The sequence below is a fragment of the Anoplopoma fimbria genome, chromosome 15 (assembly GCF_027596085.1).
Source record: "Anoplopoma fimbria isolate UVic2021 breed Golden Eagle Sablefish chromosome 15, Afim_UVic_2022, whole genome shotgun sequence".
Lineage (NCBI taxonomy): Eukaryota > Metazoa > Chordata > Actinopteri > Perciformes > Anoplopomatidae > Anoplopoma > Anoplopoma fimbria.
Window position 1 is genome coordinate 3,657,008 of NC_072463.1, and position 25,576 is coordinate 3,682,583.

At 40.9% G+C, this 25,576-nt stretch overlaps 1 protein-coding gene across 1 annotated transcript in view; it reads left to right on the forward strand.

Annotated features, from left to right (window-relative positions):
• The first annotated feature begins 10,578 nt into the window (after positions 1-10,578).
• The window catches only part of gfra4a (GDNF family receptor alpha 4a), a 269,930-nt gene continuing 254,932 nt past the window's right edge, over positions 10,579-25,576 (forward strand). The window contains exon 1 of the mRNA XM_054614270.1: positions 10,579-10,723. Coding sequence (XP_054470245.1) covers positions 10,579-10,723 — 145 coding nt within the window. The remainder of the gene's footprint in view (positions 10,724-25,576) is intronic.

The following is a 25,576-nucleotide window of genomic DNA, read 5'->3' on the forward strand; positions in this document are numbered from 1 at the left end:
TCCTGATCAAATCGTAAAGTCAAGATATATCACAAGACCACAAAGTGTGTACCAGGACTTTAAGATGCATGTGCTGACTCGTAAATATGTCGCCTGAACAAGACCAATGAAAAAAGAACTGCAGGCAGTAAATAATAGAAATCCAGGCAGAGAATTCACTGTTTGTTCTTGTTAGCAGCCTGAACGTGTGGTTAACTACAGGAAAATGAAGGATACATGGCTATATTTGTATATTTTATAGTTTATTGATATTTCATTTTTGTTCATTTAAAACAAAGTTGTTAAATATATACTCTGTTTTTCTGAAACATGTATATTATTGTCTAATAGGCCTGAAAATCTAAGCTCCTCTATGTACTGAACTATACTGTATATATATATACTGTACATATCCACCTACATCATGTTTATAAAGTACCTGTCACTCATATTTATTCCAGCATATTTCTGCACCATTGTACTACTGAATCATTTGTTACAATTTAAAGACACAGACTGATTTATAAACATTGTGTGTTGTTGTTCCTCGTTCTGTTGTTCATATATTGTTTGTATTGTTTTTATATATATATATATATATTTATCTTCTTTCACTACTGGTACATAATAGCTAAATATTTATGTTTGTCCTGTATATGTACTATGAGAGCAAACTAAACCAATAGCAGTCAACTTCCTGGTATGTTTGTTCCATACCTGACCAATAAAACTGATTCTGATACTGTTAAATTTACCATTACAGTTTCTCTCATTGGCTTTGGTTCATTGTTTGAACTGTTCCATGGGATATAACAACTGTATTGCAGGTCCGACTGTGTCCTCAGGTCCCCTTGAGGGCCACTTAATTCAGAGCATCTCGCCCCAGAATTTGCCGACAGCCACAAATACATGAGCAAAAACAAGTCGTGTCCATGCTTAGAGCAGCATTGTAAATATGTATGTTTGTGTTTTACGCAGTAAACACAGTCCACTTCTCTCACGTTACAGACTAACTCCCCTCCGCGTGTTGCGTGTGAGAAGCTGCACGTTGAATCCCCCTTTTGTGCATAGTAATACAGTTTTAAAGAGGGAATTGCAATTAGAGGAGTGAAAGTGGGTCACTGGTGACACCAGGGACGAGCAGCAGAAAGCACTATGTGCTTGTCATGTCATCTCTCGCTAAGCTGCAGTCACTCAGGACCCGAGCGGCGCCTCAGTGTCAGTGGCGTCAGCTTGTGCAGGTTGAATCCATTCTAAAAAGAGAGCTCTCCTTACATTACATTACATTACATTACAGTCATTTAGCAGACACTTTTATCCAAAGCGACTTACAGTCAGTAGTATATTACATATCATTCACCCATTCACACACTGATGACAGGCTACCATCAAGGTGCCACCATCAGACTCTAACTAACATTCATGCAACATCCAGTCCACACCGATGGCAAGCCTTCAGGAGCAACTTGGGGTTAAGTGTCTTGCCCAAGGACACATCGACTGCCGAAGCCGGGTATCAAACCACCGATCCTCTGATTGGAGAACTACCTTGCTCTCCACTACGCCACAGCCGCCCGTCCTTACTGGCCATTACCTTTCACAGCGAGAGGCTGCAGTATGTTGGATGACAGCTGTCATGTCTTATGCTGCCCAATGAGATTAGATCTCTGTCCGAGCTGTACTTCTGATAGGAATGCTCATGAGAGCAAAGTGCGACATTTTGAAGAAAAGAAACACCAGCCTGCATGGTGTCGAGGTGTCGAAGAATTAAAATACTATTTTTCTCAATATGTCGTGATCGTGAAGTCTGGTTATTTGAGGATACACTCAGTAGGAGCCCCATTCATTTTGTAATGGCAGCTTAATAATTACCTACGTGAGTGTGGGTTGCTGCATTTGTGTTAATTTGCTTTGAAAATGTCTTTGGAAATAGCTGTGACCTTATGTGAACACAGTTTTGACTGATTTCTCTGTTAAAGCGGGCCACAGTCTAGGTCTCTGTGATCCAGTGAACAATTCATCCCTAATCAACAAGGAGAATGGATGCAAGGGTGAATATATAGGAGTTAGGCAGCACATGATTTCTACCAGGGAGAAAAACTCGAACAAATCTCTTTATGTTATTCACTGAGGACTCATTGGCCTCATCTTTAATAAATAACATATGGAAATGGGACTGTTTTGATCCTGCTAACCATACTTGTTCAAGATCTGGCCTCATCTTTGCCAAATTTTACTTCTGCTTGTTCCAGTTTTATAGTCAACACAACAGCAGCTGCAGTTCTTTATATATATGTTTTGTTATTTCAAATTTACATCTATAGTGAACACAGATGGGACCTCAGCGGTCGTCCGTCTATCAGCTTAGGTCTGTAGGGATTCATAGGGTGACACAGGAGTAAAATGTTATTCCCTACAGCCCCGTCCTAATTTATTATTTCCCGTTCCATCGTAGGGTCTTGTCCCAAATCCTTTAACTCCAGATCCAATTTCAAGTTCTAAAGGGTCCTGCTTCATTCACTTTGGGTCTGTGACGAGTAAAAGGTGAACTAGGAGTGAGATACTCCTTATCTCCTGCACAGCCACATTCTTTTCATTCATTCTTTCTACGACCTTTGTCCCTGTCTTATCCCGATTTCTTCGCTATTACTCCCAATCCTTGTTCCTTTATTTCATAGCTCCTCCCTCTCTGCATTGCACCTCTCTCACCCTGTAATAATCTGGCTTTTGACAAACTGCAAACACATCATTACCTCATACTTGAATTAATTTTGTGTTGATTTTGGCAGACAGAAGTGTTTCTGAGCACCAGAGTCCCTTCAGAAAACATCTCATTTTACTGCAGCAGGGTCTGACAGTCTACATTACATTACATTACATTACAGTCATTTAGCAGACGCTTTTATCCAAAGCGACTTACAATCAGTAGTATATTACATATCATTCACCCATTCACACACTGATGACAGGCTACCATGCAAGGTGCCACCATCAGACTCTAACTAACATTCATGCAACATCCAAGTTTCTAGTGAACCTGCATAAGTTCATCTGATGAAAGAATCGAAACCTTTAGGCCCCAGACGACAAGCATTAAGAGTAACTACGTAGAAAAAGCTGATATTCTGGCTGAATGATTTAACATCCCTCCCCCAAGGAGTCCAGCAGCACCCGTTAGACCCTCAGGAGTCTTGACTGATATTTCCGCTCCACAGAATAATAGCCAGGTAAGCTTTTGTTTTCCCCTCACATGATGCTTCAATTTCGTCCTGACAGTGGGGATGGTTTTACAATTTGTGCTAACAATGTGGGCGTCATCCATCAACCCCAAATTACATTTTCCTGGCTACTGTGGACAGCAGCATTTGATAGCTCATTTACTCTCCGTCATGATGAGAAATATTTCTGTCCACAGCTCTCCAACCCGCCTGGCTCATTATAGCAGCTTTTCAAAGCTGTAGCCACCTGAAGTTTGATGTCTTTGCTGACTCACTGTCAGAGAAGAAAGGTAGTCAGGTCATTCACACTAAATATCATTTCCGGAGAGTTCCTATTGTTTCAAGTACATTCAGTGATTTCTTTTTGCATTTTCTCCTTTATTTGACAGAGGATAGAGTAGAGGGGGAAGAAATACAACAAAGGTCTAAAGACTAGAATCAAACCGAGGGCATTGCGGTTCATAAAGGGCTCAACATGTCTGTGAGACAGCCCTTAAACACAATATGACAGAGGGACAGAACTAAACCGTACAGACTTTGAGAAACATTAAGTTGCTTAGATGTACATGAAAAAACATCTATTTAAAATAATCTATTTACTTTTTTTTTTCTTAGAAACACCGTAAAAAGTTAAATGACAATTACTTCTCATCTCATAAATCAAGAGCCTGGATGATGTTCAGATTAGTGAGTAAAAAAAATCTAAAATATTTAAATTGTACATGTACATGTTAAGACGTTGTCTAGTTGACTCATTGCATTTTTTTTCTCTTTGTTTTCTTGTTGTTTATAATGTATTGTTATTATAAATCATATCTTGTAAAAATGCTTTTTCAACAGTATTTCATACCATATGTATTTTCTTTTTGTATTCGGTATTGTAATGTGATTTTTTTTTAAAAAAAATATTATATAGGTGGAGGCTTCAAATAAGCCCAGTGGGCTTTCTGCCTCTTCCTGCACTGTAATATCATTTATCAATGTTATGTTTTTTATATTTTTCAATTGTGCAAATAAACTAAACTAAACTAAACTACATAGTATACAGTACCAGTCAAAAGTTTGGACACACCTTCTCATTCAATGGTTTCTCTTTATTTTTTCTTTATTTTTTTTTTGTAGATTTCCATTTTAGATTAATATTGAATGAGAACATCCAAACATTTGAAGGAACACATATGGAATTATGTGGTAAACAAACAAATGCTCAACAAACCAGAATATGTTTTATATTTTAGATTCTTCAAAGTAGTTGAATGAGAAGGTGTGTCCAAACTTTTGACTGGTACTGTATATATAAATAAATATTTATTTTTATATATATTTATTTTTATTTATTTATATATATATATATATATATATATATATACAGTACCAGTCAAAAGTTTGGACACACCTTCTCATTCAATGTTTTTTCTTTATTTACCAGAATATGTTTTATATTTTAGATTCTTCAAAGTAGTTGAATGAGAAGGTGTGTCCAAACCTTTCACATTCCTATTTACACTATTTAAACCCCCTTGCAGCCTCCCACACTTCAATCAATTAACCAGGTGACGTCAGCTAAGTCGATTGGGGGCGTTGACCAGGGGGGCGCTTCTGATTGGCTGCGGCCTCTTGGAGCGTGTGGCGACGCGTTGACGTCACACTTCGAGTACCTGTGCACCTGTGCAGGATTATTGACTTCTTGATGCCGGAACACGTGGTCTGCAGAGGACCAGAGGCTCTGCTGAGGACCCGGACTGTGCTGACCCACATGGAGGCCACTAAAACGGCTGTCATCACCCAAAACCTGCACTTCAGGGGCCAATAAGGTAAATTGATTATAATTTTTTTTGCGTTTTACAATACTAGTATTGAGGTGAATACCGCCCCCTACCGGACAGGAGGGTGAAGCACAGGGTATTGTTTAAATGAATCAAAATAAGTCAAACAAATAAACAAAGAAAGTTGTTGTGCTAATTAATATCAGCTGCAAAGCTGCATTTTACTCATTTATTTTAACCTTTTTATCTGCATGATCTTTTCCTAGTCTCCTGCTGATAGTTCTTCAAAGTAGCCTAAATTCTCTTTTAGGTAGATAATGATGAACATAATAAAACAATATAAACCATATAATGTTTGTACAAAGATATACCCAAACATCCATCCATCAGACACAAAATCTATCATGTTTGTGATCAGCTGTATGTTCATTTGTCTTAATTAAGGAGATAAAACTGGGCCAGAGGTTAATTTAAGATGCCATTTTAAAAATAACCTTTCAAGTTTTGTCTGACTAAGTTAACGGACACATAAGTTGACCAATGACTGATCAGATTTTTGCAGCTTTTAAACAGGAGCTTGAACCCACATTTTAGATACTGGTATTGCCTAAATACAAATGTGTGCCATTAGCCTTCACTTAAGACAAGCAGCCTGGATTTTGAAGTGTGTGCTTGTGGTGTCGTATTAGTTGTTGCACTTACTGTATTCGTATCAGTTCGCTGCACTTATTGAATTCGTATTCGTTTACTGCACTTATCCTATTCGTAGTAGTTTGTAGCACTTATTGTATTCGTATTAGTCTGTTGCAATTATTGTTTTCGTAGTAATTTGCTTCTGCACTATACTTTTGCTCTGGTTTATGCTTTAAGATGCTTGTTTAAGAAAGGAGATGCACTTATGACTTCTGGTGACTAGTAGTTCTCTTGAATACCTATGTTGAATACACTTATTGTAAGTCGCTTTGGATAAAAGCGTCTGCTAAATGACTGTAATGTAATGTAATGTAATGTGTGTGGGCCTTGTGCCGGAGCCTAATTTCAGCCATGCAATGTCATTTGGTGCAAAAAGTATTGAAACTTTATTCTTTTCTGATACCACACAACCTTTTGGAGCAGCCATTGTACGCCGTTTCCCTGTGCGGCTTCAAAATCAAAGCATTCCTCAGCTGTCCTGTGTTCCGCAGCAGTCACAACACCTCGCCGCTGTCCCTCTGATTCCTGATAACGACTCACATGTCATTAGTCGACCCTCCTTGGCCCGCCCGAAGAGCCACAATTAGCCGACAAAACGTAATCTCAATCAATTTCAATTTCACCTTTTTTTGGAGAGACGATTGAGAACACAAGGGGTTAATTACCCCCCTGCAGTATTGATTGGTGTTTCTCTCTGGCTCGTTAATTAGGGTGACTGATTCAGCACCAGGGCTGGAGTGAGAGATAAATGATGAGCGGGAGTGGAGGAGTAACACCTCGCCCTCGCTACTCAACAACCTCAAGCCTCCTCTGGTGCTTTCTGTCCTCCTCTTGTTTCCATCTCTTATCAATCTGACTGTACTTTTAGCTGAATAATACGAGTCACATTATCACCCCCCCACCCTCCTAGTTATGTTTGACGAATCGGCCTTGATGGAGGCATTTGCTGTCACTCCGACTTCGGAGACTTTGCATTCCACATGCTATTTACCTGTGACAGGAAGATGAGCTGGAATACATCGTTTGTTCCTTATGTATTTTTCATGATGTGCCGCTCGCAGCAGATGGCATAAAAAGGTTATTATTCTCGTCACTGAAAGAAGATACCTCTCCGAGCTGTCTTGTTGTTTTGTCTCGTTGATGGGGGCGCGATATGGAATGAAGAAAAAGCCTCGCCGCAGAAACACTCCGATCCTTTTGTGGGAGCTTTTTCCATGAGTGCCATGCTGCCTGCCGCTTGGCTATGCTTGGCTACACAGGTGACAGCGTGGCTTAGCTGTGAAAGTGAGGCGGGCAGAGCTGCAAGGCATATCCTAATTGAAATCCCCTCCTATGTGAGACAGAGGAGATGGAGCTGTAAAAGGGCCTGTAATTACTGAGGCCACTAATGAGAGATAATTAGGTCATATGGCAATGTCTCTACCGGGGCTCTGCTGCGTGAGATGTGGTTAGGAATAAAAAATAAAAAAGGTGGGCAAGCTCAGAGCTCCTGTTGCTCATCACCATTATGCACCGCCATTACAAACGAACAGTTCATTAGTGGAATTAAGTTATCGCTCTGAAAAGGCCGTTTGTTAGTCACCAACAGAGCGAATATACCGACTAAATAAGTGAGTTATACAGCGTCCTGTAGCAGCTCCCAGATCAGCAAAGCAACGCCTCCTTTTTTAGCCTATATTTTCACTTTTTTTTGGACTGTTTCTATCGTCGCTCTATCCATGACATGGCAAATATGCATTACGTCTTTCCTTGAGTCATTCTGCATTCTTCTCCTGTACATTTGCAGACTTACTTTTAAAACTATTAATCTGTCGTTTGGGGATAAAATAAATAGTGGAAGAAATATTTAGATCCTTTACTTATGTGAAATAAACATTAAACAAAGTGTCACAATAGTCTGTTAAGAGTAAAAACCCAGAGTTGGAAGGTTCACTTAAGTTTTATCAGCAAAATGTACTTTAGTTATTGAAAGTAAAAGTTTTCTTTATACAGGAGACTGATGCTTGTAAGTACTGCGGCTTACGATCACTCTTCCTTATTCATTTAATAAAGTATATCTATACAGAATATAAAATGTCAAACAATTGTGAAAAATATCCGTCCAAGTTTCTCAGAATCTTCGCCGTTTTTGTCTGACTAACAATCAAAGACTTCAAAATATTAAATTCATCATAATATTGAACAGAAAAAAGCAGAAGATCTTCATATCTGGAAGGTTGTTGTATTTAATTGTCAGTGCAACACATTCATTATCCTTCAGTACGGCCCTGAAACAAGCATCGGCCTTTTGATTAACTGAGATGCTGAAAGTAAACAGCGTTACTTTGAAATGAGGGATTGTTCTCTCCGCTGTCTGTGAGAATCCTACTGCATTTGAGCCATCGTTCATTAGCGGAGCCCTCTCATAGTCACTTACACGCACATACTCGTACGCACGCCTCATGTTTAAACTGTTCAACGCACATCTGTGTTTTCGATTTACATTTATGCCCCTTGTTGCTCTTTAACGCTCTCCTAATTGGTAAAAAAAAAAATACATCTAGATTCATCAGATGTTGGTGAAGTGACTGTGGGGATTCAGAGGCAGGCTGAGACAGACGGCTTCATGTCGGCTTTTTCTACGGCATGACTAATGTAGGAGGTGCTGCTATGATGTTCACGGTCAGACGAGCGTGATTATGTAGAGCTGCTGCGCATGAATGACTGATCCCACACACACACACACACACACACACACACACACACACACACACACACACACACACACAAGACTTTACACACCCGGTCCCTTTACAGCTGTACGTATTGATGTTGCAGTTCGTGTTTCTCTGGCTGTTCAGGGAAACATTTGTACATTGTTCAGTTTACCATCTCTTTTTGCAGGGCCTAACGTGGAAGTCGATATTTCTTGGATTTGTTTTGAGAGCAGTGCTCAGTTTGTGGAAAACATTGATTTGTTCTTTGGTATTTTTTTTTCCTCATGGCTTAGCTCGGTGTTGGAGGATAAAGTTTCTCCGCCGCTTTTGATGTGTGCACTAGCTTAGCGAATGTATGATGGTGTGTATGGATGATTGAGCCACACACACACACACACACACACACACACACACACATGAATGACTGCACGTGTTTCTTCAGATTCAGTGGAGGTAAAACCTTTAATAAACAGGCCGGGCAGAATCAGCCATGTGTCTTTTTTTAATTTTTTTATCGGAGAACAAGAAAGCCGGAGTGGAGGAGTCATGGGGCCTAATGGGCTCTTCAACATAATGACCTCTCCAGCTCGCCAACCGTTTAAGCGATCTCCAGTTAATTGGGCTAGAACTTCAATCATGTCGACCCCCCTTCCCCCCCCCCCCAATCTGACCCCGCTCCCTTTTTTTTTAGCCATTAGCAGTATTTTTATTCCACACTGTTCTGGGCACCTTCAGAGAAAAATCATCTGCAGCGTTAAACTACAGTATCTTGTCAAAGTGATACCAAGGTGTTAAACCCGGAAGATGGCAAAAATGACCTCTTCCTTTTGTTTTCTCTTGAAAAGTGTTGAACTCTACATTCACACAAAACGTCTAAGTGATTGTCAAAGCATCCTGAAATGACCTTTGAACTATGAAACTACTTCCCCTTGTCCTACGAGTGTGCATTTGATTTCAGTGGAAACATCTTTAAGCTAGGGTTTGTAATCTTCAGAACAATTTTTTTTTTTTAACTTATATTTGAGTTATGATTAAGTACATTACGGGTCTTTTCATACATGACAACATAAGGACCTTTTACTAAAACTATGGTCATTCTATTTTTTGATTTTACTTTACTTGCATTTCACATTGTCTGGCGGTTATCCTTCTGGCTGGCTACAAAGAAATGAATATTCATTGGTTATAATAATCCTAATCATTGGTAAACATTGGTTGTAATAATCATCCAACTACTGTGATCAATCTGACCCGGACGGAGCAGAAGTCTGCTTTAACTGGGTGTTTGTTTATAACTTGTTTGACTTCTCGGTTTTGTTCCTTCCCTGTTGGATTGTCGCTCCGTCTCAAGCTCTCTGCAATAAATGTGATTATTTCCATGTTGTCACAACTGATCACCAGGCTTTTATCAAATGTTTTGCCAATTCTGCGCTCCTCGAGTCGCTCTCCTCTCTGTGACGGGCAGCAGGGACAACATCGAGGACAACGCCGTCACTGTCTGCGTCTCCACCCTTGTGTGATGTGGCTCAGATCTACAAGTTTAGTTCAGACGGAGTGGGTGGCCACAAGAAACCTTCCTGTGGGTCCCGTCTCGCCTGTGACAAGTAGAGGGTGGCATCTGTAGGCTGGAGGCCTCTGCGACACGGCGACTCGAGACACGGCTAGCGGTAACGGGATGAATATTCATCACAGGGCGCTATTTCACCCCATCGGCTCAACGCCGGCTGTTCCCTGTCCTCCGACGGAGACAGAAAGGCAGAACGAGGCGGAGACAATGTGACGATGATGCGCTGTGAGATGTCCGGGGTCGAGGAGGGAAGCGAAGCAGATTGAGGGAAAGGGAGCGGCTGGCTTTGAGAGATACTTCGCCCAGATGAAGCAGACTACTCGGGAGGGAGGACTGTAAAGAAAAAGGAGGGAGGCCGAGTCTGGGGAAAGGATTGCTTCAGGAAGATAACTAGACAGCGAGTGCGACCCGAAAAAAAGGAGAAGGTGTAGGAGGTTTGAGAGAGAGAGAGAGAAGAAGAATGGCAAATGGTGTGAAAAGGTGGGGAGGACCGAGGAGATGTGACGGGGATTGCTTTGGAAAGATGAGTGAATTAAATCGGAGTGAGAAAGTGGAGAGGGGACGCGGGAAAATGGAGAGGAGATGAAGATGACTCCAGAGCGACGAGTAGACGGCGCGAGGGGAGAGAAAGGTGTGGAAGTTTGGCGTCGGCGTAAAGAATGATTTATCCCCTGATGAAGACCGACGCCGACCCTCCTCCCCCTCCTCCTCCTCCTCCTCCCCCCAGCTCGTCCTGCTTGCTGGCCGCTCTCGTACCTGTGGACGGGCTGCTGCTGCTGCTGCTGCTCTCTGGTTGCGGGATGAGTAAACAAGGCTGTTGCTCGCAGATGGCTCTGTCTGAGATGGATGGTCTTGTCTCGGATACAAGCATGCGTGCACGCACACACGGGAATCTGCACATGCTCACATTGTGCCAAAGTTTGGCGGCATGGGGGGGGGGGACAGAAACTCACACATGGACAAATCTCATTGGAAGCGAGTCTTTCTCTGCTGTGTGTGTGTGTGTGTGTGTGTGTGTGTGTGTGTGTGTGTGTGTGTGTGTGTGTGTGTGTGTGTGTGTGTGTGTGTGTGTGTGTGTGTGTGTGTGTGTGTGTGTGTGTGTGTGTGTGTGTGTGTGTGTGTGTGTGTGTGTGTGTGTGTGTGTGTGTGTGTGTGTGTGTGTGTGTGTGTGTGTGTGCAAATTAGATGGTGCTCCTCTCTCCAATTCAAAGTTTTCTTTCGTTATACGGAGACCCATTACCTCGGCTCTTCCTTTTCAGCGCGACTGTCTGCCTGTATTGTGTCAGCGTCTTGTTTGCATGAGAAACCTGTAATCTTCCAGCAATGTGTGAAGCAATGATAATGAGCAGGATCCAAACCCCCGGGGTCCCCGATAGACATCTCTAAATCACGGGGGAGGAAGCGAGCAGAAACAAATAATAAAATAAAAAAAAAAGAAGTAGTCATCGACCTTACATTTTTTCATTTGTCAGCGAGGCACGAGCATGACGGCGTCGCTCCCAACATTAAAAAAGGGGAAAGAAAAATATGAATGTGGAGAACTGCAAGCTTTGTCACTCCGCCATCTCGCCTAAGACAGCCCTGCTGGATGGGGGGACGGGGGGGACGGGAGAGGGAAATTCATTATCTCTAATGTATTCTAATGCACCCAAGTGCCAGATTTCATCACAGCAGAAGAGCATTATAGTCCAGTTCTGTTAGCATTAGTATGTATGGAATTTCTATACAGTATGAGCTTGGCTACTGTAACCGTGCAGCTGCTGAAAATATTTCCCTGTGCAGCAGATCTCTCTCTATGGGATCGTTTCCACAGATGACAGTTTAGTGATGAATGCATGGCGATGGTTGAGTTTTAGCTTTAAACCGGCACACTACTGTATGAAAGTGTAAGTTCAGCGGTGGAGTCGTTTCTAAAAAATATTTACACATGTGCCACTTCAACAGGGAACTATGGGAAATGTATGAAGCTGAGGACTGCATCACTTTGAGTTTAGTGCCATTATATTGGAGAGAAGCTAGATATCTCCAACACTCACATCAAAACTATGTAGATTGATAAATATGTAGTTTTGATTTTTGGGGGATCTGTTCCTTTTCAATTAAATAAATTGAAAAATAGCCCTCAGGTTTCCTTAAGCCCAAGTTGATTTAAACTGAACCCACATATATTGAGTTTACTATCGTTGAAGGAAACCAGCAATATTCTTATTTTAGAAACTACAACCAATACATTTTGGAAGATTTATTTTCTAGTGGGTGACTAAACAATTTATTAACTAATCATTTCAGCTCGAGCCAAAGCTGTCGTAATAAACCACAATCAATCCCTTAACCAGTGCAGGTCAAACAAATGACCCCACTAGTTCTAAACAAGGCAAAGTGTGACCAAATCAATGCTAAATGACTTCTTACCAGCGACAGAAGGTGTTTTAGTATTCAGTCACCCAAAGTAAGATAGTAGATCTTTCTGAAGGTAGACATTTGAGCAAAAGGACAGATGTCACATTAATAACCCTTCTGTTCCATTGGTGCCAGTATTTATGGACTGCTATTATTTCTGACTCCTGTTTGGCAAAAATGAGTGTTTTCTGTTTTTCCAGCCAGCATGGATGGGTTCAGTACATGTCTGTCTTCTACTAATCATCGGTTTACTACGAAAGCAAAGATGTCTTTTTGGTGCAACAAGTCACAAACGTATCTCAAAGTCTGTCGCAAAATGGGAAAACTGAGTGTAGAGAATATATGTTCAATGTTGGGAACTGCTGTACAGTTTACTCGCACTGAACACCCGCCTGATGTTTCTCCCTGAATCCCTCTGACAGTCGAGATAAGATGGTCCCACCGTTTCCCCAAAGCCTTCATTTAAAAAGGAAGTTATGTCGGGGGAGATTTGTATGATTTGGGCAGGTATATGCCATGATAGAAATCCCATCCTCTAATCCGCAGTGAGTCAGTTTAGCACCCAACCCTCTGTATTTTCTCACAGTTGTTCCAGCAGGTTACCCAGGTAGCTTTCTGTATTACATCACATTACTGGTGAGGATGAGTGCTATGAGGTAAGATCCCAGCAACAACTGTCACTGTCACTCATTGAGCTTGATAATTAACTCCTATATAACAGTTTGCGCACTGTGGAGTTGGCCGCGATCAGCAAAAAAATCATTTATTACCTCAACATCACACAGAGGAGTGGCAGAATATCTTTGGACAGAGATGTTTATGTATTATATATCGCTGATCACTGCAGAATTCATCATCACAGCTGGTGGTTTCATTTTTCATTGGTTTCCTGTCTCCTGCGCCTCTATTTTCCTCTTGATCTAACGAGCAGAGACGGAGACGCCGTCCACACTGCACCCAAATGTGTCATTATTTAAAGTTTTTGCCCCTCGAGTGAACCAAATTGGTGTTTTTCCCCACCAGAATGAATGGAGCGTTGGATTCTATTTAAAGAAATAGTTCCAATGTTTTGGGAAATATATATACTTGTTTTCTTTCCAATAATGAGATGAGATGTCAGTCTCCTGTTTGTGCATTAAGTACTGAGCTGCAGCGAGGACGTGGCTGGCCTTAAACGGGAACTCTGTTAACAGATCTTGGGAAGTACTAGAATATGTAAAAAAAAAAAAAAAAAAAAAAAAAAAAAAAAAAAAAAAAGTTGATAAGCATTCAGGGTGGGGCAGAAGTCTACAGGTTTGAAAATGAAAGAAATATTTGGTGGTTGTGGAGTTAAAAAACAAGCAAGCGTACCCGACCTTTTGTAGCCCGCTCCTCCTCTTTTGTGGCGGCTGTGGTTCAGTGGGTGGTGCAGGTTGTCCCTCCATCACAAGGTCTGGGGATCATGCATGTGCCCAGGTGCATCACACCGGCCCATTGTATGATGTACTTGTAATAATGTGACATACTGAAATAATTTAAATAAAGCACGATGAATAAACAACACAAAAATTCAAAATATTTGACTACGAATATTTCGGCAGCAATGATAAATGAAGTGATGCAACACAAAAAGTTTAAATAGTTTCACACAGGCAGAGGACCAAGTCTCAAACCATCTGGCGAACATTTCTAGGGCTTTTATTGTGAAAGGTTGCAACGGTCTGCGCTGTCTTTGTCAAGGTTGAAAGGAGTGTTGACGTTTGCTGTGTTGGTTTGTACTACGGACGTGTAAGTGAACGTCTTGTGTCTGTTCCGCACAACGTGATTGGTTGATGCCTTTTATTCAGGGCGTGTAGGCTCAGAAAAATGATTCCCCAATTAATGTTGTTGTATTCACGTTCTGTGTGAAAGGTCTCGTGACAGAAACGGCACAAAAAACATTGACGTGCAAATTATTCGCAAGAAAAAAAAACTTCCCCCGTGTATAAAATCCTTGACACTAGTTTTGGAACAATCTGGGTTTCCATGACAACAATAGGCCTAACACCTGATCCCCTTTCCATTATTTTGATACTGGCAGCAGCTTGATTGAATCACCTCAAGCATGAAGTACCGAAAGAAGAAGCGGCGTAAAGAAAACCAACCGCCAACTTGACTGACATTCTGGGAAATGCCTCAGTTCAGTCGACGCGTACTGTAACCGGAGTATGAATGAACTTATTCAGGTGAAATTGACAGGTGTGTAGCGGAGCAGGTAGCTATGAAAACAGATGTTGCTTTGTTTATTTGTAGCTTTGCTTTTCTTACCTCGTCAGTTAATATACCAGCAGATGTGGGTTACATCCCAGAAGAGAGATGAAGAGAGATGAAGAGGGATCTCACAAATCAGGTCCCGTAGCAGCAGTGAGTCAGTAAGGAGCCTGAAGGCCTCACCGACAGAGATCAAACCTCTCCGTCATTTAAATGAAACAAACTGCAGCGAGGGTTTAAGGCGATTTCCCACCTCCTTCCTCTCTCGGGCTGATCGTTGTCACGGGAGGAACCTCAGACGCCCTCGCCTGTTGTTGGCTTTTTAATTTCAGGAGCAAAGCGACGCCCCAATGGGTGCCGCGGAAAAATGCCAAGCCGCGAAGTGACAGTTGGCCTAAATCTGTTTGCCGTGTGACAGCGGGGAGAAGGTGGCGGATTGTCATCGCCCCTAAAAAAAACAACCCATTTTGTTTGCGTGAAAAGAAATGGTCCATTTCAGCAAACACAATGCTATCCCTGTCGGTGTTTACCGGCAGCCAAAGAGGTCATCATCAACGCCCTTCCCCAGACACAACACCATGCCCGTTGAAAAGCATAAAGATGGAGAGTGCTGTGTCTGTCCCCGGCGTCTCTCCTGTTTTTAGCCTTTTGAGAGCCCATTCACATATTTGCCCAAATGAAACTCTCATGTTGAATCTGAATCATTTCCCTCACAGGAACGAATGAATCAGAACACACCCAACTACTCAACAGCAGTTAGTGGAAAGTTTTTCTAACATCAGATGTGTACCTTTTTGTGCAAATGAACTCAAACATGTCATTCTACAACTTTCTTGCTGCTTGATTTGATGCGTGGACTTAGTGCTCCCTGTGGGAATGGACTGGACTCCCAGCTCAATTTGTGACTATTTACATTACATTACATTACAGTCATTTAGCAGACGCTTTTATCCAAAGCGACTTACAATAAGTGTTTTCAACATAGGTATTCAAGAGAACTACTAGTCACCAGAAGTCATAAGTGCATCTCCTTTCTTAAACAAGCATCTTAAAGCATAAACCAGAGCAAAAGTACAGTGCAGAGGCAAATTACTACGAAAACAATAATTGCAACAGACTAATACGAATACAATAAGTGCTACAAACTACTACGAATAGGATAAGTGCAGTAAACGAATATGAATTCAATAAGTGCAACAACTAATACGAATGCAATAAGTGCTACGAGGAAGACTCATGGTAGTACTTCTTGAAGAGGTGAGTTTTCAGCCTATTTTGTTGTGTCATCACCAGTCATATTTATACAACCAATGTGTTAATCATTATGTTGTTTACAAGAGCACAAAGTTGTTTGTCTAGCTCCTTCATTTTGCCCTTAGATTCACCAGCAGCGTGCAGCTGCGAGGTGCAGTTTAAAGCCTGTGTAATGTGAAACGAGTCCCTCACAGTGACACAACAGAGAATGACTCTCTCTGCTCTTTCAAGTGTTTTAGCACCCGTTTGACTTTAGTTTTTGAGATTTCCGGCCTATGACTTTACTGTTTTGGTTCACTGTCTTTTTAAACAAAAAAGCAGCAGAAATCCGCTGTACAGGAGACCTGCCCAGACAGACAAGGTTACCGGCTAGCTGCTGAACATAATGGAGCATTTGTTACAAATGTGTAGCCTGGTCCAAAGAAGAACTCTTTCAGTTTGAGAGCGGATTGGCTTTGGTGTATTTCTGCCCTCTCTGGCTGCCCTTCTAGTTATTCATTTATTATTGATATATTTTTTTTAGATGAATAGACTATTTCTCAAAGCACAAGGTTTTATCATCAAGTTGCTAGTTCTTTTTTATAGACCAACATCCAAAAAAAGCCAACAGATATTCATTTCTAATGACGTAAAACAGAAAAAAGGTCATATCTAATGTGCTTTAACTAGCCTATGTCTGCATTTCTGCGTGGTAAATGACTTTTAAATGATTAACAGATGTTCAAACATATTGCCGATTTAATTTTCTGTCCAGCGTCTTATTGATAATCAATAGTCCGTTATCTGCAGGAAAGCCATTAAGGATTAATGCACCAGATCCCATCACGACCAAACCGCGCCAGACCTGGAACGCCATTACACTCGAGGCTTTTCCTCTGTAACCTACAGCTTACCACCGTGAATCCGTCTGAAAAGAAATGCCCCCCAACCCCCCACCCCACCCCGATCTGAAAACATGAAACATGGGCACCTTTGAGTTCTCGTGCAGAAGGCTTTTTGATCCTGATCCATCCTTTTTATTACTGTGGCTTCCAGGCAGCGGCTGGTATTTACTGCATGTGACGTTGTGTCTCTGGTGTGTCCTGATATGTCGGCGTGAGCGCTGCCTCCACTCGTCTCTGCTCTCTGTTGTAACAAACTGGGCTGTTTAGGTGATAGAGGGATTCCTCCCTCTGGGGGCAATAAGGCATTATCAGTCCTTTCTTGTTGTTTTTCATGCTGCGTATACGTCTTCCTGTTAATATGTTTTTCATTTCATACATATTTGATGTGTTGTGGGGTTATTTACACTCTCTGTATTTGCTCTGTATGAATCATTCTTTAGTTTTCATTAATAATACCAGTTAATTCTTTCTTCCTAGAGGGATTATTAAAGACTTTCCAGTCTGATCCTCATATAAATAATACTAAGAGTATGAATACTTCTGCTTCTCTAGTCCTAGTGTTGCCATTGTACCCAGATCAATGGTTTCCAATTCTGTCAGATGAGCTCCCAAGGTGTTCTTTTTAAAGGAATTTTAACCAGATGTGATACATTACATAATAGTACATTGATATAGTTGCAATATGTTTTCTTACAAAACCTGGTGATACTAGGATGAGCAGAAACTGGATGTTTCAACCTTTTATTTTTTTTTTTTTTTTTTTATCACTTTTGGTTAACTATTTTAATTTCTCCGCCGCTGTGCAAACAACTTTACATAAATTCTCACTGGCAGCACAGTTAAGATAATATTAGATTATCCTTTTATTAGTCCCACATGAAGACATTTGCATTAATGCAGCAGCAAAGGGAGTCAACAGCAACAGGCCTCACGGAAAAACAAAGCATATAAAGCACATAAATAAACCATAAAACAAACAAAAACTAAAATAAGACAATTGGACTGAATGGTTGAGTCCACTTTATTGCGCATATGAAGTGTTGATATTGCCCAGTAGTATACATTGATATTGCACATGAATGACTGAATGACTGACTACATGGATGGATGAACAGCCAGTGTTTCTGGTATGTGCGGCCAGCTGGGAGCTGTGTTGATTGAACAGTCTGACAGCAGCAGGAAAGATTCATGACTTAGATTTGAAAATGTGCTTCGGGGGTTTGATCTTTGACAAAAATACTTTTGCTTGAAATGCCCATCCCTTCTGGCAATTGCAGAAGTGTTTAACTCCTAATTGAGACCTGATGCGCAGTACATTCGATTGTTATATAATGGAAGTCTTTTACTATTGAATATGTGGTGTGGAGTTTCATTCCAAAACACTGCAGGAACACTGCAGAGACTTTTAGAGCCCCTTGGAAAGACATGCTGTAAATATTACAAGATCAAATGATTGCTATAATTAAGCCTTATTAATCCAAAGTTTTGGGACTGCCTCCATAAACCATCCCTCTTGGAATCGCTGACACCTGTTCGTTGGCAACAAAACAATTTGGCGATGAACATCGGCAGTCGAGGATATGTAAAACCCTTTGAAACAGACTCCTCCTGCCTCAGGGTTTAAGGATAAAATGCTCAGAAACCCCAGCTGAGTACATATTTCCTTTTAAAGGTAAATGGTTCTTGATACTGTGCCATTGATTCAAATCATGGGCTTTTTAGAAAGTACACTCTGATATGAAAAGCACCGTCCATTAGCATTAATTTGATTCTGATAACATGCCATTTGATTCTAATCAAGTAATGGTGTTTTTTGGCATTCTGTACATTACATTACATTACAGTCATTTAGCAGACGCTTTTATCCAAAGCGACTTACAATCAGTAGTATATTACATATCATTCACCCATTCACACACTGATGACAGGCTACCATGCAAGGTGCCACCATCAGACTCTAACTAACATTCATCATCCAGTCCACACCGATGGCAAGCCTTCAGGAGCAACTTGGGGTTAAGTGTCTTGCCCAAGGACACATCGACTGCCGAAGCCGGGTATCGAACCACCGACCCTCTGATTGGAGAACTACCTTGCTCTCCACTACGCCACAGCCGCCCACACTGTACAACTCATGCACGTCATCATAGCCTTTAACTCATGATGCTGTTTCTCCTGACTATTCAAAGGAAATCAAACTCCTTACCCGGGTTTATTGGTCTTGTTTTATCTAATGCATTATGCTCCTTCTTTGTTTCGATTCTTATAGTTTATAATTAAATCTCGTTTTTTCCAAATAATAAGAAACTGATGGACATTGGCTTTAAAAAAATCAATAAAGAACAAATTCAGGTGAAAATTGGATTTACAGAACTACTGTATGCAGCATTGCAATTTTAAGTACATTGAGAAACCCTTGCTGATCGGATCTGAAGTGTTTTTTTTTTTTTTTTTTTTTTTTAAACTGATGTACTAGCAGGTATGTTTCTCAAAAAAAAAAAAAAAAAAAATTAGAAACCTTATTATTCCTCATATTGGTTATAAAAGCTCCGGCCTTCACAGCCGCGGCACCGCTGTTACTGAAGCCGATGTGCTGAACTCTGAATGAATGGCAGAAACATTGAAAGATAACCAACTTGATGAAGGTCTCTGCAGTGAGACGTTGTTCCCGATAACGATGTTGTAGTCGCAGAGTTCAGCAGACGGCTTGCAGCAGCTTTTTTTCTTTTCTTTCAGTCTTCTCCTACGCAACTGTCACCGTGTCCTCGGGTGTGCTAACGCTCTCGTGGTGTGTGGACTACGTGGTGAAAACTGTAGGGTGTTGTACTTTATGGACAGAGACTTCCTGACTCTTCATAATTCTGTTCATCAAACACATGGAGGGATTATAAAACATCGACACACGCATGTAAAATGCCCCCTTAAGAGAAAGAGCCTGAGACAGAAAGTAGTTCTAGTTGTTTTGTCTTTTGTGTCTCTCTATTACTTTTATTTATAGACATAACAATACAATTCAGGAATATTCACCCTATATAATCTGTGCAATACTAAAAATGATTCTGTCTGTTTATATAATATTTTAGTTATTGTGGATTTTTTACCTTTTTATTCTTTCCTGTGTGATTAATTATTTACTTATTTATAATACTTGTTTTGATCTTGTTTTTTTTACTTATGTCTCTTGTCTGCACTATCCACTCTGCTGCTGTAATCCTGCAAATGTCCCCGCTGTGATTATTTTATTTGATCTTATCTTAGATTTTTCGCTTCATTATGAAACTGCCGGGTCTACCTAGACTGCAGGTACTTAATGAGGAACACTGGAAGTCATGGGAAATTAAATGAACGTTTTACCTTTTTTTTTGTCTCAAGCAACAAAGAAGTTGTTGCATGATGTGTTTGAGTTAATCTGTCTTCATGGCATGTCCTGCTATTTCACTGTTGCGTGTGTGCAGTTTGCCAACATTGCAATGTTGACGCTTAAACTATGTATTGTGCAGCCTGAATTTCTACGTAGTCGTTTGTGGTCAGTCTCTTTGTAGTTAGGGCTAAGGTTAGGCTGTTGCTTTGTGTTACGTTGTAGTGGCTTTGTATCTCTTGGTTCTTTTTTTACGTGTCTTTGCGGCCGTTTTGTATCTCTTTTGTGGTTGTTTTTATTTTGTGTTTCTTTATAATCCTTGTGTTTCCCTTGGTTGTTGTTTTGTGATTCTTTCTAGTCATTTTACTGTCTCAGTGGTCGTTTTCTTCTTCTTTCTAGTCATTTTACTGTCTCAGTGGTCGTTTTCTTCTTCTTTCTAGTCATTTTACTGGTCTAGTCATTTTTTTCTGTTTCTTTCTAGTCATTTTACTGTCTCTGGTCGTTTTCTGTTTCTAGTCATTTTACTGTCTCTAGGTTGTCTTTTTGTTTCTTTCTAGTCATTTTACTGTCTCTAGGTTGTCTTTTTGTGTTTCTTTCTAGTAATTTTACTGTCTGTGTGGTCGTTTTGTGTTTCTGTCCAGTCATATTTGTTTCTTTGTGGTCTTGTATCTCTTTGCGATCATTGGCATAACTTTGCAATAAGAAATGTTAACAGTCACTTCAAACAGAGACTCTGTACCAGGGGCCCAGTGACTCTTTGGCCAGGGGACGTTGCCCAGACCTTCTTTTCAGTAATCCTTCTACGATCACACAGCAAGACCTAATGATGTCACTGCTCATTCTCTGTGATGTTTCAGCATGTGAAAATATGTCTGTAGAGAATGAACAACATTTAATGGCTTGCATGTTCAGTGCTTTGGTCTTTAAAGAATTGAAAAATTCATTCCATGTACATCATTTAAATGCAGCTGGGATAGTTGTCAACGCTTGAGTCATTAGCTCCCAGCCTCCTCAATTATGCACAGTTATCATTATTAAAAGATTCTTTCAAACATCTTTTGTGGCTTCTAATGGAAGAAAGTACCTCTACTGCATTCTAGCACATCTCACCATCAGCTGTTAGGAAAGCAGCTCATTTTCTTAGACGGCTCTCATTCTCTAGCTGGCCTTTAATGCGAGAACATAAATACTCATTTCATTAAGTTTCTAAGGGCAAGTCCAATATGGCAGATCGTATTATGAACGTTGGTACTTTCAGAGTTTGTGCATTTGTGCTAAAAGGCCTTTTATGTCCTAATTACTTTTTGAAATGTTCCATGAAATCTATTATATAACTAGTAAAGAGCACTCAGTGGAGTACAGATCTTGCCAGGTGTGTCTGAAAAGGCCACTGATGTAATGTCTGATACAATAAATACAAACTACCGTCTAGACCGTCTGTCTGCACCAGCTCTGTGCAGGCCCGCACCAAAGCCGCCTCGCATGGATATAAGCTTGTGCTTTACACTTCAAGACTGTTTCCTAACCACACGCTTCTAAGAACACAAAACACACGGCGCAATGGATCCGGTATACTACTGCACCACTGTTTGCATTTTACCTAGGCTAGCAAATGGGGACAGGAACATTTACTTAGCTTTAACAGAAACAAACTGAAGCAGTTGTTGAGCACTTTTTGCCTCCGACAGTCGCCCAGCCAATAGTGAGAAGTCAGCAGTCAATGGCGGAATAAAAAAGTCAATAAAATATGTTTTTGTTTTTTTGAAGTGTGAATCACTGAAGCCACGAGAGGTCCTTGAGCATACAGTCATAAACACATACACACACACACACACACACACAGGACCGCTTCCAGATTCACGCCTTGTTGGCAACCTCCTGTTCTGACAAGTAAAGCCAATTTGGAAGTGTCTTAAAACCTGCATTCTCTCTATTGACGAGAAAGTGGCAACCCCTCCGGTTTCAAAAAGAAGTCAGATTGTAAAGCATTCTATGACTAAATGACTCTACTTCTCACCTGGTTTATTACCTCAGTTAACATTGTAAACACGAGTTTATGGTCTCAATCGCTAGTTTCAAGTAAATTTAGTAAATTATGTTCCATCTAGGGTGAAATACACCATAAAGCCACGGTATGATTTAGGACGGGCTTACTGTGATAGACAGGGCCGCTACCATACGCCGTCTGTACGCGACTCCTACGCGGTCAAAATATGGTAACTTCCGATCACAAAAAGCCAAGATGGCGACAACCGTAATCCAAGATGGCGATGGCCAAATCTCAGAATTTGAGGCTTTAAAACGGCAATCCCCAACACAATAAGTGACGTCATGACGACTACGTCAACTTCTTATATAAAGTCTATGCTCACGCCAGACAGAGGTAATAACTATTGCAGCCTCTAGAGGCCACTAGTGGACCTTTTTGGTTTTTTAGATGTTTGGTCTCACAACTTTATTCAACAGAGCAAAATATATTCATATCAAACATCTCATCCCCCGACCGAAAGTTGGCATATCTCTCTAGTGTGGCTTCTCACAAGTTTTAGCAAAGATTTAAAGGGTTCTCACTGAGAACTAATCAAAAGTGCAGTGGTAGTACAGTGAGCCTTCAGTAAAAAAACAAACCAACGGGTTCATATGCATGTTTCATAAAAGCAGCCCGAAAATAATTACATATCTGGGTTGCTAATTTTATTCTCTTCCTTCCTGTTGAGCAAGGAGGCGAATTAAGGTAGGATGTTTGACCTTTAATGACTTCAGCCTGCCCCCAGCTCCGTACGTGATTACTGAAAGCCAGTTATCCTTGAATCTTGGGTGTTAAATCTCTTTTTCTTCTCCAGTGCCCCATGTTGTTGTGTTTTTCCAGCAAAGGATTTTTATCTGTGGAGAGCAGAATGATGGATAAGTTCTATTCCCAGGATCCCCCCCCCGCCCAGGGAACGTATCATCAGTGTCAGACTTTGATAGCAACTCAAGGTGATAGGTGTCAAGGGCTAAAGCAGCGGTGGGAGGGAGAGAGGTGCGGGATCAGAGCAGTAATGGTTTCCTCATCATGGCCGTCTGCCTGTGGCTCCTTCTCTGCAGCCGGACACTTCGCTTAGCTGTGGACTGCGCACACTGTTCAAGAGGAGGTGTCATTTCTGATACTCCTTTTGTGTCCGCTGCATTTAAACCAATGATTTGACATTTTCATCAAAGTGACCTAAAAGCAGGACGGTTAGTGTCTGGCCCAAGGACACGTTGACGGGGCCCATGGCTGCTGATGGATGCTACCCTGGCCGTAACGGACTGAACTGAGCTATCTGATATAGGACAGGCCCTTTGAAAGCTGGACCACATGCTTCATTGTTTTTTAATGGGACAACAAGTATATTATTGCCTCAGCATAGTCCTCTGTCCTCCATGGAGATATGCTGTTTCCTGGGTCCAGACGTCTCAACAGGCCCACTTTCTAATCGACTTATTTGTTTGGCATCGTGACATGAGACAGCTGTTTCTGGATAAAAAAAACGAATGGATAAATAAACACAGCAGAAGGTACCAACGATTAGCCAATCCGCACCGGGGGCGGGACTAAGGTGGTTGTCAAGCTTTTACGAAGCTGTTGTCAAGCAGTTGTCAAGCGTTGTCAGCTGTGACATCAATGGAGACCGCTACAGACAACAGTCACGCCGCTATCGAGGCTGCTCTGAATCAGATCACTTTGAAATCTGAACAGCGCTCTTCTTTGATGTCTGGAAACATTTATTATTTTCCTTTTGTCGTACTGCTGCGAGATGCCGCGCTGAGATACTGGTATAGCTTCTTTTCCGTGGCGTCTTTGTTGCTTTATAATGGTCCCTCTTTACTCTCCTCAAGCCTCCTCCATTATGTCCATACCCGAAACCTGGAACGCCGACTCTTTACAATACGATGTGAATCTTGAACCCTTGAAGTAAACATTTACACGAATCCTCTCTGAATAGACGCTGGGTCTATATGGGAGAACAACCCCGACATCTCTGAATTGTTCACTGAATGCGCTCTCATTTGTGTTTGGGGTGCCTGAAAAATTGTTAGCAATTGGATATGACCCTCTTGATTATCAAATGAATGTCTTCTCCATATCACCGGACGTGGTAGGCTAGGTTTGCATTTTTTGTTACTTCCTTCTAACTCACTCTGCTCGATCTCGTCATGGAAGCACACCGCCTTTCGACTTAAAATGACTCTAGATTCAGGCGGAAACCTTAATATATATTTGGACAGAAAGACAAAGCAAAATTGGAGTCCGGTCAAAGGAGCAAGACCAAGAAATGTACATAGATGGATTCGTTCTTTTTGGAAAAAATCTGGTTAATTGAAAGGAATCATTCACATGTTTTGAGATCTGTCTGAAAACCATGCTCACATATATGAACGTTGAAACAGTTTTTTGGTGATTGTAATTGCTCTTCCTGTCCAACTTGGCAGTGAATGCAAGTGATGAGGGGCAAAATCAAACCTCATTCTGTAAAAAAAATGCATTCTCAAGTTAAGTCAAAGCTAATATGAGGCCCAATTCAGTCAAATCAATAGTCTTCAACAGACTTCTTTTCAACTTAATTCCCTCTTTATATGACAGTTCCTCCATCGGCTCAGCAAAGAAACACTGTCTGGAGAAACAAAGAGGGGAATTTTATACTAAAATGACTGTAACTTTGTAAGATAGCCACTTTATTTGAATGACTCAGACTGCTGAAGCCTTACATGAACTCCAGCTTTACTTAATAATACAATTTTTGCACAGAGCGAGGGCTGTAATTTCTGTCTCCTATCACTTAAATTGGAATTGTTTCAAGAAGAAATACCTTTGCGGCCAGTACGGACAGGAAGAATGATTACAGCCTCTGAAAACTGTCTCAATGTACATAAGAGGCATGGAAGTGTGAAAAAAGATATCCTTTTAGTTATGGAAGGACAAACCACTTTGAAATATCTCTTGGTCCTTTTCAGTGGCTTTCGTTTCTAACCTACAGCCCTGATGTTGACCCAATTAAAAGATGTATAGCTGGTGTCCAAAGTTCATCATTGAATGTGGAAACAGCAGCTGAGAAACCAATCTTACCAGCAAGTCTATTTAAACTAAGTCAACAGCAATTTCTAAGGTCAAGAGTGAACTTGAGTCCTAAAGTGCTCAGAAAAATGAAAATGACTATCTAACTGATGATGATCATGTTCTATGATTGAAAGCTTCCCATTGGCTGCTTGATGGACCTTGTATTTATATTTTTTCCAGCCATATTTTTTGTTTTCGCATTAGATTTATTATTTTTCTGGTACTGGTTGATACTTTCATTCAGCGTCAACCATGACCTACTGCAGAGTGTTTATTTGAATATAGGTTGATACCTAAACAGAGAAAGGTCAACATGTGGTCTTATGCTACATTTGACATCCAGCAAATAAACTAATCAGATTTCATTTGCAATTAGGTTCCAAGATGGGCTTTTGTTAAAACCAGATGTTACAAAGTATTGCAGAGTTCAGGAGCGGGGCTCGGTCACCAAT